This window comes from Oncorhynchus tshawytscha, linkage group LG13 (genome assembly GCF_018296145.1).
Source record: "Oncorhynchus tshawytscha isolate Ot180627B linkage group LG13, Otsh_v2.0, whole genome shotgun sequence".
Lineage (NCBI taxonomy): Eukaryota > Metazoa > Chordata > Actinopteri > Salmoniformes > Salmonidae > Oncorhynchus > Oncorhynchus tshawytscha.
In genome coordinates, this window is record NC_056441.1 from 77539198 (window position 1) to 77557166 (window position 17969).

Sequence of the window (17969 nt, forward strand, 5' to 3'; positions counted from 1 at the left end):
TAAACATCACAACAGAAAAACTCACGACAGCCCCAGGCACTTACCGAGCACGTTTTCAAGCCAAGTCTGAAGAGGATGTGAGGAAGGAGGGAATGTGCAGAGGGAGGGGAGAGAGCAGAGAAGAGAGAGAGTAGAGAGAAGGGAGGGGAGAGAGAGGAGGAAGGTGGAGAGAGGAGGGAGGGGAGAAAGTAGAGAGAGGGGAGGTAAGAGAGCAGAGAGGAGGGAGGTCAAACTATTGAACTGCAATTGTTGAGCTGTGGGAAATATTAAAAAACAAATGTTGGAGGAGATGGATATTAAAGGTATTAGGAAATCTGCTAAGTGTTCCGTATGGAGATGTGCATTGTTGTGTGTTTCTGAGGGGATAGGGTCCCGCAGAGGGAGTTGAGCTGAGCTGGACCTGAGGGACCAGGGTGGCTAGATGGCTATCTGTTTTCATTTCACAAGCTTTTTCCACAATCCCTGCTGGAAGGCTTGGGGGGATAGAGTGCAAAAGCAAGCTTTTACAGAACCTCTCAGATCATCAGGATAAAGAGCAACGAGGGTAGATGTGATTACTTAAACACACTGCTAATGTTAGCACTGAGACTGCTGCTACAGACTGATCGGCAAGATGATTCAATTCCCATACAGTGCTAAAGATACAGTATAGTCACATACTACGATACTATATTATGTTATGCTATACTATTCAATGATATAATATGCTATACTATACTATACTATGCTATGCTGTACTATGCTATACTATTCAATGATATAATATGCTATGCTATACTATACTATGCTTTACTATGCTATGTTATACTATGCTATAATATACTATTCAATGATATAATATGCTATACTATACTATGCTATGCTGTACTCTGCTATACTATTCAATGATATAATATGCTATACTATACTATACTATGCTATGCTGTACTATGCTATACTATTCAATGATATAATATGCTATGCTATACTATACTATGCTTTACTATGCTATGTTATACTATGCTATAATATACTATTCAATGATATAATATGCTATACTATACTATGCTATGCTGTACTCTGCTATACTATTCAATGATATAATATGCTATGCTATACTATACTATGCTTTACTATGCTATACTATTCAATGATATAATATGCTATGCTATACTATACTATGCTGTATTATGCTATACTATGCGATGCTATACTATGCTATACTATAATATTCAATGATATAATATGCTATGCTATACTATGCCATGCTATACTATGCAATGTTATACTATGCTATGCTGTACTATTCAAAGATATAATATTCTATGCTATACTATACTATACTATACTACGCTTTACTATGCTATACTATGCTATGTTATACTATGCTATGCTATACTATTCAATGATATAATATGCTATGCTATACTATACTATGCTGTACTATGCTATACTATGCCATGCTATACTATGCAATGTTATACTATGCTATGCTGTACTATGCTATACTATGCCATGCTATACTATGCTATGCTATGTTACACTATACTATACTACACTGAGTATACAATACATTAAGAATACCTGCTCTTTCCATGACATAGACTGATCAGGTGAATCCAGGTGAAACTATGATCCCTTATTGATGTCACTTGTTAAATCCACTTGAATCAGTGTAGATGAAGGGGAGGAGACGGGTTAAAGAAGGATTTTTAGATAACTGAGACATGGATTGTGTATGTGTGCCATTCAGAGGGTGAATGGGCAAGACAAAAAATGTAAGTGCCTTTGAACGGGGTATAGTAGTAGGTGCCAGGCGCACCGGTTTGTGTCAAAGCTGCAACAACAGTTTTCTGTGTGTATCAAGAATGGTCCACCACCCAAAGGACATCCAACCAACTTGACAACTGTGGGAAGCATTGGAGTCCACATGGGGTGCAACTCAATATTAGAAATGTGTTCTTAATATTTGGTGTACTCAGTCTATAATATGCTATGCTTAACTCTACTACAGTGCCCTCGCAAATTATTGGCACCCTAGGTACACCTGAACAAAAAAAGGCTGTGAAAAAATGTCCTTGATGTTTATCAGCTTGATATTACACTCAAAATATCTTGTGAATTTAACCTTTAATTTAGTTAAAATTGTTCAAAAGAAAAATAATTGTAATCAAAGAAATATATATTTTTTTCAAAAACATGTTTCACAATGATTGGCAACCTTTCATTTGGTACTTTGTGCACCCTCCCTTTGCCAAGATAACAGCTCTGAGTCGTCTCCTATAATGCTTGATGAGGTGGGAGAGCACACCCTCCGTTTGCCAAGATAACAGCTCTGAGTCGTCTCCTATAATGCTTGATGAGGTGGGAGAGCACACCCTCCCTTTGCCAAGATAACAGCTCTGAGTCGTCTCCTATAATGCTTGATGAGGTGGGAGAGCACATCCTCCATTTGCTTGATGAGGTGGGAGAGCACATCCTCCCTTTGCCTCCTATAATGCTTGATGAGGTGGGAGAGCACATCCTCCCATTTGCCTAGATAACAGCTCTGAGTCGTCTCCTATAATGCTTGATGAGGTGGGAGAGCACATCCTCCCTTTGCCAAGATAACAGCTCTGATTCGTCTCCTATAATGCTTGATGAGGTGGGAGAGCACATCCTCCCTTTGCCAAGATAACAGCTCTGAGTCGTCTCCTATAATGCTTGATGAGGTGGGAGAGCACACCCTCCCTTTGGCAAGATAACAGCTCTGATTCGTCTCCTATAATGCTTGATGAGGTGGGAGAGCACATCCTCCATTTGCCAAGATAACAGCTCTGAGTCGTCTCCTATAATGCTTGATGAGGTGGGAGAGCACACCCTCCCTTTGCCAAGATAACAGCTCTGAGTCGTCTCCTATAATGCTTGATGAGGTGGGAGAGCACATCCTCCATTTCCTAGATAACAGCTCTGAGTCGTCTCCTATAATGCTTGATGAGGTGGGAGAGCACATCCTCCCTTTGCCAAGATAACAGCTCTGAGTCGTGGGAGAGCACATCCTCCCTTTGCCAAGATAACTCTGAGTCATCTCCTATAATGCTTGATGAGGTGGGAGAGCACATCCTCCCTTTGCCAAGATAACAGCTCTGAGTCGTCTCCTATAATGCTTGATGAGGTGGGAGAGCACATCCTCCCTTTGCCAAGATAACAGCTCTGAGTCGTCTCCTATAATGCTTGATGAGGTGGGAGAGCACATCCTCCCTTTGCCAAGATAACAGCTCTGAGTCGTCTCCTATAATGCTTGATGAGGTGGGAGAGCACATCCTCCTTTTGCCAAGATAACAGCTCTGAGTCGTCTCCTATAATGCTTGATGAGGTGGGAGAGCACATCCTCCCTTTGCCAAGATAACAGCTCTGATTCGTCTCCTATAATGCTTGATGAGGTGGGAGAGCACATCCTCCCTTTGCCAAGATAACAGCTCTGAGTCGTCTCCTATAATGCTTGATGAGGTGGGAGAGCACATCCTCCCTTTGCCAAGATAACAGCTCTGAGTCGTCTCCTATAATGCTTGATGAGGTGGGAGAGCACATCCTCCCTTTGCCTAGATAACAGCTCTGATTCGTCTCCTATAATGCTTGATGAGGTGGGAGACCACATCCTCCATTTGCCTAGATAACAGCTCTGATTCGTCTCCTATAATGCTTGATGAGGTGGGAGAGCACATCCTCCCTTTGCCAAGATAACAGCTCTGAGTCGTCTCCTATAATGCTTGATGAGGTGGGAGAGCACACCCTCCCTTTGCCAAGATAACAGCTCTGATTCGTCTCCTATAATGCTTGATGAGATGGGAGAGCACATCCTCCATTTGCCTAGATAACAGCTCTGATTCGTCTCCTATAATGCTTGATGAGGTGGGAGAGCACACGAAGGTAGTTGAGATCATTCCTCCATCATTTCTCCAGAATTCACCCCATAGCTTTTCAATCGTGTTTTGGGGACTGGAATGACCATTGCAAAAGCTTGATTCTATCATTGTCCTGCCAGATGATCCAACAACGACCCAGTTTTGGCCTAAAATCTCCTGGTTATTGATGAAGTCCATGATGCCATGTATCCTAACAATGTTCCCAGGGCCTTTGGAAGTTAAACAGCACCACAACATCACAGATCCACCACCATACTTCACAGATCCACCACCATACTTCACAGATCCACCACCATACTTCACAGAACCACTGCCGTACTTCACAGACCACCACCATATTTCACAGGTCCACCACCATACTTCACAGGTCCACCAACATCCTTCACAGGTCCACCACCATACTTCACAGGTCCACCACCATACTTCACAGGTCCACCACTGTACTTCACAGGTCCACCACCATACTTCACAGGTCCACCACCATACTTCACAGGTCCACCACCATACTTCACAGGTCCACCACCATACTTCATAGGTCCACCACCGTACTTCACAGGTCCACCACAATACTTCACAGGTCCACCACCGTACTTCACAGGTCCACCACCATACTTCACAGGTCCACCACTATACTTCACAGGTCCACCACCAGTAGGGATTATTTTATTTCTGCATGACCATGACTCTTCTGCATGACCATGGCTCTTCTGCATGACCATGACCATGAATCTTCTGCATGACCATGACTCTTCTGCATGACCATGACCATGTCTCTTCTGCATGACCATGGCTCTTCTGCATGACCATGACCATGGCTCTTCTGCATGACCATGACCATGGCTTTTTACACCAACCTCTGGTGTTCAGACCATAGATCCTGGTTCCAATGAAAGGTCCAATGACATGTATCAAACTCCACATGTTTACATTTGTGGTTTGGGGACAGCAGTGGCTTTCTTCTGGCAACCCTTACAAATAAATAGTTGCCATGAAGGTGTCCTCTAATTGTAGTTTTGGAGAATCGGTGACCCCAAGATGTAAACAATTTCTGCAATTCTCCAACTGTGATCCTTGGATTTTTGTTTGCCACTTGAAACATCCTTCTCACTGTGTGTGGAGGCAAAATACACTTGTGTCTCTTCCTGGCAGGTTCGTCACAGCTCCAGTTATTGAACATGTCATAGTTATTGCCCTAATAGTGGAGATGTGTTTTTTCAGCCGTGTAGATATCTCTCTTTTTATAGCAATTTCCTGATTTGTGAAGGACAATATCCTTTTGTCTCATTTCATAGTTTTTTAAGAGTTCACAGAAATCTTAATCGGAATACACATCAATTAGATTGTTTTGTTCATCAGAATTTCTAAGGGTGCCAGTAATTGTGGCACGCATGTTTCTGAAGAAAAAAAAACATTTCTTGTTGATATTTTTTTTTTCTTTGAACAATTTTAACTCAATTAAAGGTTAGATGCATATTATATTTTAATGTAATGTCAAGCTGATAAACAACTGACATTTTTTCACAGCCTTTTTAGTTCATATTTACCAAGGGCACCAACAATTCAAGAGGGCACTGTATATTATACTATACTATGCTATACTATCCTGTATGACTGCAGATACAGTGTACTGACATACTGTAGACCAAGTACTGAATAGTCCCGTGCTATGTCATCTCTCTCTGCAGAGCGACCCAGCTTTGTGAAGCGTCCCGGCAGCCAGGTGGTGCTGGTGGACCAGAGCGTGGAGTTCAGGTGTGAGGCCCGGGGCGACCCGGTTCCCACCGTCCGCTGGAGGAAAGAGGACGGAGAGCTGCCTAAGGGAAGGTACTGTACTGTATGACTCATCTTCTGGCCACCTTTATTACAGCACAATCCCTATATCGCTCTATTTCATCCCTCACTCCCTTTTGTCTGTCTGATGATCAGCATGTGTGCATTTACAGTAAGGTATGTGTGTGTGTGTGTGTGTGTGTGTGTGTGTGTGTGTGTGTGTGTGTGTGTGTGTGTGTGTGTGTGTGTGTGTGTGTGTGTGTGTGTGTGTGTGTGTGTGTGTGTGTGTGCGTGTTTGACTGACTACCTGTGTGTATTCCAGATATGAGATCCGTGAGGACCACACCCTGAAGATCCGTCGTCTGACCTCTGCAGACATGGGTTCTTACACCTGCGTGTCAGAGAACATGGTGGGCAGGGCAGAGGCGTCGGCCACCCTCACCGTCCACGGTAAGACCACACAACTATGTTACTTACTCTAGTAAAATACTTTACATCAGCATTTCCCAAACTTGGTCCTCGGGACACCAAGGGGTGCACGTTTAGTTTTTTGCCCTAACACTACACAGCTGATTCAAATTATCAAAGCTTGATGATTAATTGTTTATTTGAATCAGCTGTGTAGTGCTAGGGCAAAAACCAAAACGTGCACCCCTTGGGGTCCTGAGGACCGAGTTTGGCTAACTCTGCTGTACATGTTTACCAAGGAGAGGCCAATGCACCAGCTATCTTGAAAATATTGTACATTGTTACGGTACTTAGCCCTGATGTTGAGCCTCTATTGCTGAAAGGTATATTGATTGTTCCATATGTTTCAGTCTCTCTAGTTGTATTGGTTACGGGGAGTTTTAGCACCTTAGATTAATTTGGCTCAACCACACTGCTATTGTACACCCAATTCTGGAGCCTGAAAGGTTATTACTTTCACCCGTTCTCTCTCAATTAGCTGATTGATTTCTAATAAAGGTCATCTGAAAATCCATAGATCCTCTTACACTTTACACATGGGAGCTCAATGATAATCAATTCCATTTGCGGCACCCATAGGAGCGAGGAAATTCTGGTCATGTTTAAGATATGCTGTATCAGTGGTAGGCCTGTGGGAAGCCTCTGTGTGTCTCTCTCCATTGTACATCCTACTAACACAGTGAGAATAGAAAGCAGCTGGTCACAGAGTGTGAACACTCAGAAAGGAGTCATTCAGTAGAACAAGGGGGCCTGGATCCCCCCAACCCTAAACCCTCCTGGGAGGCAAGCAGGGGGAACACTGGGGTCATTTAACAACAAGGTAATGGTAATATTGGGGTGCAGGGGAGGAGGAGGAAAGGGGGTAGGGGATAGAAGGTGGTTCAGTGCACAGGGGATGGGGGATGGGGTAAGGAGGGTGGGGAGGTGTATAATTAAGGGGTTGAAGTGACTCAACACTGGAGCAGAACAAGATGGGAATTGAGGCTGGATGAGGTAGATAGGGGGTGGAGGGTGTGTGGGGGGATGAGAGGGGGGGGTAAATGTTTGTATGGTGAGGTCAGATGTATACAATTGTATTCCCAGCAGTCCTCGAGCGCTATGAAGAGACTGGACATTTGAATTTGACCCTTCTATTCTGTATGACCTCATAAGCAGCATATTATCTCACATGCTATACATGTATTAGAGGAGGCATGCAGGATGAGGTTAGACCCTGTATTAGAGGAGGCATGCAGGATAAGGTTAGACCCTGTATTAGAGGAGGCATGCAGGATGAGGTTAGACCCTGTATTAGAGGAGGCATGCAGGATGAGGTTAGACCCTGTATTAGAGGAGGCATGCAGGATGAGGTTAGACCCTGTATTAAAGGAGGCATGCAGGATGAGGTTAGACCCTGTATTAGAGGAGGCATGCAGGATAAGGTTAGACCCTGTATTAGAGGAGGCATGCAGGATGAGGTTAGACCCTGTATTAGAGGAGGCATGCAGGATGAGGTTAGACCCTGTATTAAAGGAGGCATGCAGGATGAGGTAAGACCCTGTATTAGAGGAGGCATGCAGGATAAGGTTAGACCCTGTATTAGAGGAGGCATGCAGGATGAGGTTAGACCCTGTATTAGAGGAAGCATGCAGGATGAGGTTAGACCCTGTATTAGAGGAAGCATGCAGGATGAGGTTAGACCCTGTATTAGAGGAGGCATGCAGGATGAGGTTAGACCCTGTATTAGAGGAGGCATGCAGGATGAGGTTAGACCCTGTATTAAAGGAGGCATGCAGGATGAGGTAAGACCCTGTATTAGAGGAAGCATGCAGGATGAGGTTAGACCCTGTATTAGAGGAAGCATGCAGGATGAGGTTAGACCCTGTATTAGAGGAAGCATGCAGGATGAGGTTAGACCCTGTATTAGAGGAGGCATGCAGGATTAGGTTAGACCCTGTATTAGAGGAGGCATGCAGGATGAGGTTAGACCCTGTATTAGAGGAAGCATGCAGGATGAGGTTAGACCCTGTATTAGAGGAGGCATGCAGGATGAGGTTAGACCCTGTATTAGAGGAGGCATGCAGGATGAGGTTAGACCCTGTATTAGAGGAGGCATGCAGGATGAGGTTAGACCCTGTATTAGAGGAGGCATGCAGGATGAGGTTAGAGAGGCATGCAGGATGAGGTTAGAGGAGGCATGCAGGATGAGGTTAGACCCTGTATTAGAGGAGGCATGCAGGATGAGGTTAGACCCTGTATTAGAGGAGGCATGCAGGATGAGGTTAGACCCTGTATTAGAGGAGGCATGCAGGATGAGGTTAGACCCTGTATTAGAGGAGGCATGCAGGATGAGGTTAGACCCTGTATTAGAGGAGGCATGCAGGATGAGGTTAGACCCTGTATTAGAGGAGGCATGCAGGATGAGGTTAGACCCTGTATTAGAGGAGGCATGCAGGATGAGGTTAGACCCTGTATTAGAGGAGGCATGCAGGATGAGGTTAGACCCTGTATTAGAGGAGGCATGCAGGATGAGGTTAGACCCTGTATTAGAGGAGGCATGCAGGATGAGGTTAGACCCTGTATTAGAGGAGGCATGCAGGATGAGGTTAGACCCTGTATTAGAGGAGGCATGCAGGATGAGGTTAGACCCTGTATTAGAGGAGGCATGCAGGATGAGGTTAGACCCTGTATTAGAGGAGGATGAGGTTAGACCCTGTATTAGAGGAGGCATGCAGGATGAGGTTAGACCCTGTATTAGAGGAGGCATGCAGGATGAGGTTAGACCCTGTATTAGAGGAGGCATGCAGGATGAGGTTAGACCCTGTATTAGAGGAGGCATGCAGGATGAGGTTAGACCCTGTATTAGAGGAGGCATGCAGGATGAGGTTAGACCCTGTATTAGAGGAGGCATGCAGGATGAGGTTAGACCCTGTATTAGAGGAGGCATGCAGGATGAGGTTAGACCCTGTATTAGAGGAGGCATGCAGGATGAGGTTAGACCCTGTATTAGAGGAGGCATGCAGGATGAGGTTAGACCCTGTATTAGAGGAGGCATGCAGGATGAGGTTAGACCCTGTATTAGAGGAGGCATGCAGGATGAGGTTAGACCCTGTATTAGAGGAGGCATGCAGGATGAGGTTAGACCCTGTATTAGAGGAGGCATGCAGGATGAGGTTAGACCCATTGCAGGATGAGGTTAGACCCTGTATTAGAGGAGGCATGCAGGATGAGGTTAGACCCTGTATTAGAGGAGGCATGCAGGATGAGGTTAGACCCTGTATTAGAGGAGGCATGCAGGATGAGGTTAGACCCTGTATTAGAGGAGGCATGCAGGATGAGGTTAGACCCTGTATTAGAGGAGGCATGCAGGATGAGGTTAGACCCTGTATTAGAGGAGGCATGCAGGATGAGGTTAGACCCTGTATTAGAGGAGGCATGCAGGATGAGGTTAGACCCTGTATTAGAGGAGGCATGCAGGATGAGGTTAGACCCTGTATTAGAGGAGGCATGCAGGATGAGGTTAGACCCTGTATTAGAGGAGGCATGCAGGATGAGGTTAGACCCTGTATTAGAGGAGGCATGCAGGATGAGGTTAGACCCTGTATTAGAGGAGGCATGCAGGATGAGGTTAGACCCTGTATTAGAGGAGGCATGCAGGATGAGGTTAGACCCTGTATTAGAGGAGGCATGCAGGATGAGGTTAGACCCTGTATTAGAGGAGGCATGCAGGATGAGGTTAGACCCTGTATTAGAGGAGGCATGCAGGATGAGGTTAGACCCTGTATTAGAGGAGGCATGCAGGATGAGGTTAGACCTGTATTGCATGCAGGATGAGGTTAGAGGAAGCATGCAGGATGAGGTTAGACCCTGTATTAGAGGAGGCATGCAGGATGAGGTTAGACCCTGTATTAGAGGAGGCATGCAGGATGAGGTTAGACCCTGTATTAGAGGAGGCATGCAGGATGAGGTTAGACCCTGTATTAGAGGAGGCATGCAGGATGAGGTTAGACCCTGTATTAGGAGGCATGCAGGATGAGGTTAGACCCTGTATTAGAGGAGGCATGCAGGATGAGGTTAGACCCTGTATTAGAGGAGGCATGCAGGATGAGGTTAGACCCTGTATTAGAGGAGGCATGCAGGATGAGGTTAGACCCTGTATTAGAGGAGGCATGCAGGATGAGGTTAGACCCTGTATTAGAGGAGGCATGCAGGATGAGGTTAGACCCTGTATTAGAGGAGGCATGCAGGATGAGGTTAGACCCTGTATTAGAGGAGGCATGCAGGATGAGGTTAGACCCTGTATTAGAGGAGGCATGCAGGATGAGGTTAGACCCTGTATTAGAGGAGGCATGCAGGATGAGGTTAGACCCCCATGCAGGTATTAGAGGAGGCATGCAGGATGAGGTTAGACCCTGTATTAGAGGAGGCATGCAGGATGAGGTTAGACCCTGTATTAGAGGAGGCATGCAGGATGAGGTTAGACCCTGTATTAGAGGAGGCATGCAGGATGAGGTTAGACCCTGTATTAGAGGAGGCATGCAGGATGAGGTTAGACCCTGTATTAGAGGAGGCATGCAGGATGAGGTTAGACCCTGTATTAGAGGAGGCATGCAGGATGAGGTTAGACCCTGTATTAGAGGAGGCATGCAGGATGAGGTTAGACCCTGTATTAGAGGAGGCATGCAGGATGAGGTTAGACCCTGTATTAGAGGAGGCATGCAGGATGAGGTTAGACCCTGTATTAGAGGAGGCATGCAGGATGAGGTTAGACCCTGTATTAGAGGAGGCATGCAGGATGAGGTATTAGAGGACCCTGTATTAGAGGAGGCATGCAGGATGAGGTTAGACCCTGTATTAGAGGAGGCATGCAGGATGAGGTTAGACCCTGTATTAGAGGAGGCATGCAGGATGAGGTTAGACCCTGTATTAGAGGAGGCATGCAGGATGAGGTTAGACCCTGTATTAGAGGAGGCATGCAGGATGAGGTTAGACCCTGTATTAGAGGAGGCATGCAGGATGAGGTTAGACCCTGTATTAGAGGAGGCATGCAGGATGAGGTTAGACCCTGTATTAGAGGAGGCATGCAGGATGAGGTTAGACCCTGTATTAGAGGAGGCATGCAGGATGAGGTTAGACCCTGTATTAGAGGAGGCATGCAGGATGAGGTTAGACCCTGTATTAGAGGAGGCATGCAGGATGAGGTTAGACCCTGTATTATTAGAGGAGGCATGCAGGATGAGGTTAGACCCTGTATTAGAGGAGGCATGCAGGATGAGGTTAGACCCTGTATTAGAGGAGGCATGCAGGATGAGGTTAGACCCTGTATTAGAGGAGGCATGCAGGATGAGGTTAGACCCTGTATTAGAGGAGGCATGCAGGATGAGGTTAGACCCTGTATTAGAGGAGGCATGCAGGATGAGGTTAGACCCTGTATTAGAGGAGGCATGCAGGATGAGGTTAGACCCTGTATTAGAGGAGGCATGCAGGATGAGGTTAGACCCTGTATTAGAGGAGGCATGCAGGATGAGGTTAGACCCTGTATTAGAGGAGGCATGCAGGATGAGGTAAGACCCTGTATTAGAGGAGGCATGCAGGATGAGGTAGACCCTGTAAGAGGAGGCATGCAGGATGAGGTTAGACCCTGTATTAGAGGAGGCATGCAGGATGAGGTTAGACCCTGTATTAGAGGAGGCATGCAGGATGAGGTTAGACCCTGTATTAGAGGAGGCATGCAGGATGAGGTTAGACCCTGTATTAGAGGAGCATGCAGGATGATGCAGGATGAGGTTAGACCCTGTATTAGAGGAGGTATGCAGGATGAGGTTAGACCCTGTATTAGAGGAGGCATGCAGGATGAGGTTAGACCCTGTATTAGAGGAGGCATGCAGGATGAGGTTAGACCCTGTATTAGAGGAGGCATGCAGGATGAGGTAAGACCCTGTATTAGAGGAGGCATGCAGGATGAGGTTAGACCCTGTATTAGAGGAGGCATGCAGGATGAGGTTAGACCCTGTATTAGAGGAGGCATGCAGGATGAGGTAAGACCCTGTATTAGAGGAGGCATGCAGGATGAGGTAAGACCCTGTATTAGAGGAGGCATGCAGGATGAGGTTAGACCCTGTATTAGAGGAGGCATGCAGGATGAGGTTAGACCCTGTATTAGAGGAGGCATGCAGGATGAGGTTAGACCCTGTATTAGAGGAGGCATGCAGGATGAGGTTAGACCCTGTATTAGAGGAGGCATGCAGGATGAGGTTAGACCCTGTAGAGGAGGCATTAGGAGGAGGCATGCAGGATGAGGTTAGACCCTGTATTAGAGGAGGCATGCAGGATGAGGTTAGACCCTGTATTAGAGGAGGCATGCAGGATGAGGTTAGACCCTGTATTAGAGGAGGCATGCAGGATGAGGTTAGACCCTGTATTAGAGGAGGCATGCAGGATGAGGTTAGACCCTGTATTAGAGGAGGCATGCAGGATGAGGTAAGACCCTGTATTAGAGGAGGCATGCAGGATGAGGGACCCTGTATTAGAGGAGATGCAGGATGAGGTTAGACCCTGTATTAGAGGAGGCATGCAGGATGAGGTTAGACCCTGTATTAGAGGAGGCATGCAGGATGAGGTTAGACCCTGTATTAGAGGAGGCATGCAGGATGAGGTTAGACCCTGTATTAGAGGAGGCATGCAGGATGAGGTTAGACCCTGTATTAGAGGAGGCATGCAGGATGAGGTTAGACCCTGTATTAGAGGAGGCATGCAGGATGAGGTAAGACCCTGTATTAGAGGAGGCATGCAGGATGAGGTTAGACCCTGTATTAGAGGAGGCATGCAGGATGAGGTTAGACCCTGTATTAGAGGAGGCATGCAGGATGAGGGTTAGACCCTGTATTAGAGGAGGCATGCAGGATGAGGTTAGACCCTGTATTAGAGGAGGCATGCAGGATGAGGTTAGACCCTGTATTAGAGGAGGCATGCAGGATGAGGTTAGACCCTGTATTAGAGGAGGCATGCAGGATGAGGTTAGACCCTGTATTAGAGGAGGCATGCAGGATGAGGTTAGACCCTGTATTAGAGGAGGCATGCAGGATGAGGTTAGACCCTGTATTAGAGGAGGCATGCAGGATGAGGTTAGACCCTGTATTAGAGGAGGCATGCAGGATGAGGTTAGACCCTGTATTAGAGGAGGCATGCAGGATGAGGTTAGACCCTGTATTAGAGGAGGCATGCAGGATGAGGTTAGACCCTGTATTAGAGGAGGCATGCAGGATGAGGTAAGACCCTGTATTAGAGGAGGCATGCAGGATGAGGTTAGACCCTGTATTAGAGGAGGCATGCAGGATGAGGTAAGACCCTGTATTAGAGGAGGCATGCAGGATGAGGTTAGACCCTGTATTAGAGGAGGCATGCAGGATGAGGTAAGACCCTGTATTAGAGGAGGCATGCAGGATGAGGTTAGACCCTGTATTAGAGGAGGCATGCAGGATGAGGTTAGACCCTGTATTAGAGGAGGCATGCAGGATGAGGTTAGACCCTGTATTAGAGGAGGCATGCAGGATGAGGTTAGACCCTGTATTAGAGGAGGCATGCAGGATGAGGTTAGACCCTGATATTAGAGAAGGCATGCAGGATGAGGTAAGACCCTGTATTAGAGGAGGCATGCAGGATGAGGTTAGACCCTGTATTAGAGGAGGCATGCAGGATGAGGTTAGACCCTGTATTAGAGGAGGCATGCAGGATGAGGTTAGACCCTGTATTAGAGGAGGCATGCAGGATAAGGTTAGACCCTGTATTAGAGGAGGCATGCAGGATAAGGTTAGACCCTGTATTAGAGGAGGCATGCAGGATGAGTTTAGACCCTGTATTAGAGGAGGCATGCAGGATGAGGTAAGACCCTGTATTAGAGGTGGCATGCAGGATGAGGTTAGACCCTGTATTAGAGGAGGCATGCAGGATGAGGTAATACCCTGTATTAGACCCTGTATTAGAGGAGGCATGCAGGATGAGGTTAGACCCTGTATTAGAGGAGGCATGCAGGATGAGGTTAGACCCTGTATTAGAGGAGGCATACAGGATGAGGTTAGACCCTGTATTAGAGGAGGTATGCAGGATGAGGTTAGACCCTGTATTAGAGGAGGCATGCAGGATAACCCTGTATTAGAGGAGGCATGCAGGATAAGGTTAGACCCTGTATTAGAGGAGGCATGCAGGATAAGCTTAGACCCTGTATTAGAGGAGGCATGCAAGACGTGGTAAGTTATCTCCCAAAAAAGTCAGGAAATAAACAGATGTGTGCCCTTTCCTCATTTTACCAAGCCCGGTCCTCATTTTACCAAGCCCTTTCCTCATTTTGTCCTCATTTTACCAAGCCCGGTCCTCATTTTACCTTGGTTTGTTTGTGCCGATAGGATCAAAGCCTCATTTTACCAAGCCCGGTCCTCATTTTAACAAGCCCGGTCCTCATTTTACCAAGCCCGGTCCTCATTTTACCAAGCCCAGTCCTCATTTTACCAAGCCCGGTCCTCATTTTACCAAGCCCGGTCCTCATTTTACCAAGCCCAGTCCTCATTTTACCAAGCCCGGTCCTCATTTTACCAAGCCCTTTCCTCATTTTACCAAGCCCGGTCTTCATTTTACCAAGCCCGGTCCTCATTTTACCAAGCCCGGTCCTCATTTTACCAAGCCCGGTCCTCATTTTACCCAGCCCTTTCTGACCTCTCGATGAAGTCCTCCATACAGCCAGTTCTTCCCTTCCATATAATGCCATCAGGAAATCTCTAGACCGTAGTTATATATACAAATATAAAAAACCTTAGTCATAGCTCTCCATACCAAGCTTCATTTAGTGTGGGGTGTGAGTCACAGAGCCTCTGGCACTGATCTCTGATCTCCAGTCAGCCTGGCCAGGGACATGGTGAGGCCAGCTTGGATGGCAGAGAGACCAGGGAGGGCCTGGACACTGATGGAGGGAAGGAGGGAGGATAGCTAGTTGAAGACAAGCAGGCAACCGTCCAAGCCAGGAAATTGTATGCTCCTAATTGCAGGACATGGGCAAGCTTAAGGAATGAAAAGCTGGGTAATTGTAGGTCTGACTAGGGCAAGACAGGAGTATATGGCAAATGAAAGAGAGAGAGAGAAAAAGAGAAGCAGAACAGTGGCAGATTTCGTCATGTCGTATTTGCAACCGGCCTGATGCTTGTCAGGAGAGCTAGCACATGGAATGACTGATCTGTCATACGTGTTATCGATTCTAGAATCATGTGTGTCCCATCAGATCACTGAGGACCACAAGATGGGGGGAAGAAACACAAAGGGATAGATTAAGGCACAAGTAACATGTTTTTTAACAACAGTCAGGATAGGAAGGTTGCTGATGCATTCCGTAAGATTTCTTAGACAGTTGCCGCTGGTTTAATGTAATTTCAGTGGTAGTGAATGGTTGGCTCAGATGGTGTGTTACACTGGAGTAAATCAGATTGTCTGCTTCTATGTGGAATTCATGTAAATGTTCTGATAATTCAATGCTCTGCCAGTAACTCCCAGATGAGGGTACCGAAGGGCCATTTAAACATGGCTTGCATCGAGAAGGAAAGTTCACAGCATCACAGTATTGCGAGCTGTAGCATGAAACATGATTCAATATTTTTGTGATTACAGTATGTTATGTGAACAGTATATTCATTTTAATCGTTTTTGCTTGAATCGAAAGTGTTTAAATAATTTATCACGACTCTAAAGTGAAATGTTAAGAGTTATGTGCTGGTTCGTTTGGCCCATTCATTCCAGAATGGACAGACAGAGGTTTTGTTCTTCACACCTCTCATGGCCAGATCCTCAGTGAACAATGTCAGCATTGTGCCGTGGCGCCCAGAGATATTTATCTTTCTCACTGCTCTGCTCTCATTACTAACTTAATCAGTGAATTATTGTTTTACACACGTGTTTGCCTGTCTGTTACACCTCCTCTGGACATATAAACACGTCAAGTCAAATATTCCATTTATTGATGTAAGAAACACATAAATGGCCAGGCCATGGGCTTGGTTAGATTTACTGTTTCATTGTAAGATCATTTATCTACACCAGATGAGAATGTGTAGCTTTAGTCATTCAGTACTGCGATATCAGATATAGACATTATGGTTCTGTGGTGGTGTTTGTGTTTTGTTAAGGAAACTACATGGGGATATGGGGATATTCACCATTAGAATGGGAATACTGTATTCTAGTATCACTGGTAAAACAATGCAGAGGACCAGTGGGCTTCTCTTCGCTGGTCATTTTGCCATTAGTTGTGATCTATTTGTGGAAAGGACTTGAATGGAATGGAAGCCCCAAGAGTGGCTTTACTAACAACCCATGGAAAGGGACTGGAATGGGAGAAGTGTTGCCTAAACTACCAGAGAGAGTTAGAAAGGGGAACCTACGTCATACACCCACTACAATGTGCACAGCAGAGCCTTCTCCTAATCAGCTGTTCTCATATGAATAAAGTAAGCAGGATGACGATATACTGTAGACCCAGAACAAGCTGTTAGAGGCCAGACCACACAGTCAATACTCTCACTGTCTCTCACTACCAGACCACACAGTCAATACTCTCACTGCCTCGCTCTACCAGACCACACAGTCAATACTCTCACTGTCTCTCTCTACCAGACCACACAGGCAATACTCTCACTGTCTCTCTCTACCAGACCACACAGTCAATACTCTCACTGTCTCTCTCTACCAGACCACACAGTCAATACTCTCACTGTCTCTCTCTACCAGACCACACAGTCAATACTCTCACTGTCTCTCTCTACCAGACCACACAGTCAATACTCTCACTGCCTCTCTCTACCAGACCACACAGTCAATACTCTCACTGTCTCTCTCTACCAGACCACACAGTCAATACTCTCACTGCCTCTCTCTACCAGACCACACAGTCAATACTCTCACTGTCTCTCTCCACCAGACCACACAGTCAATACTCTCACTGCCTCGCTCTACCAGACCACACAGTCAATACTCTCACTGTCTCTCTCTACCAGACCACACAGTCAATACTCTCACTGCCTCGCTCTACCAGACCACACAGTCAATACTCTCACTGTCTCTCTCTACCAGACCACACAGTCAATACTCTCACTGTCTCTCTCCACCAGACCACACAGTCAATACTCTCACTGCCTCTCTCTACCAGACCACACAGTCAGGACTCATTACCTCTCTCTACCAGACCACACAGTCAATACTCTCACTATCTCTCTCTACCAGACCACAGAGTCAATACTCTCACTATCTCTCTCTACCAGACCACAGAGTCAATACTCTCACTGTCTCTCTCTACCAGACCACACAGTCAATACTCTCACTGCCTCTCTCTACCAGACCACACAGTCAGGACTCATTACCTCTCTCTACCAGACCACACAGTCAATACTCTCACTATCTCTCTCTACCAGACCACAGAGTCAATACTCTCACTATCTCTCTCTACCAGACCACAGAGTCAATACTCTCACTATCTCTCTCTACCAGACCACAGAGTCAATACTCTCACTATCTCTCTCTACCAGACCACACAGTCAATACTCTCACTGTCTCTCTCTACCAGACCACACAGTCAGGACTCATTACCTCTCTCTACCAGACCACAGAGTCAATACTCTCACTGTGTCTCTCTACCAGGCCACACAGTCAGGAATCTTTTTTTCTCCTATACATATCAACATCATATCAATCTTAATCATGTTACAAATGTAACCAAATAGAAGCATTCCTTTCTGTTTTCCATAATAATCACATACAGCCTTGTGATGGTTACAGCATGCCAATGCACATACAGCCTGCTTATGGGCTTGTTGTGGAGTATCAGGGCAGGCC

General features: G+C 46.2%; 1 protein-coding gene across 1 annotated transcript in view; it reads left to right on the forward strand.

Moving 5' to 3' along the window:
* The window catches only part of robo1 (roundabout, axon guidance receptor, homolog 1 (Drosophila)), a 423568-nt gene that overhangs the window by 291523 nt on the left and 114076 nt on the right, over window positions 1-17969 (forward strand). The window contains exons 5-6 of the mRNA XM_042296381.1: window positions 5570-5708; window positions 5977-6104. Of these exons, the coding sequence (XP_042152315.1) occupies window positions 5570-5708; window positions 5977-6104 (267 nt within the window). The remainder of the gene's footprint in view (window positions 1-5569; window positions 5709-5976; window positions 6105-17969) is intronic.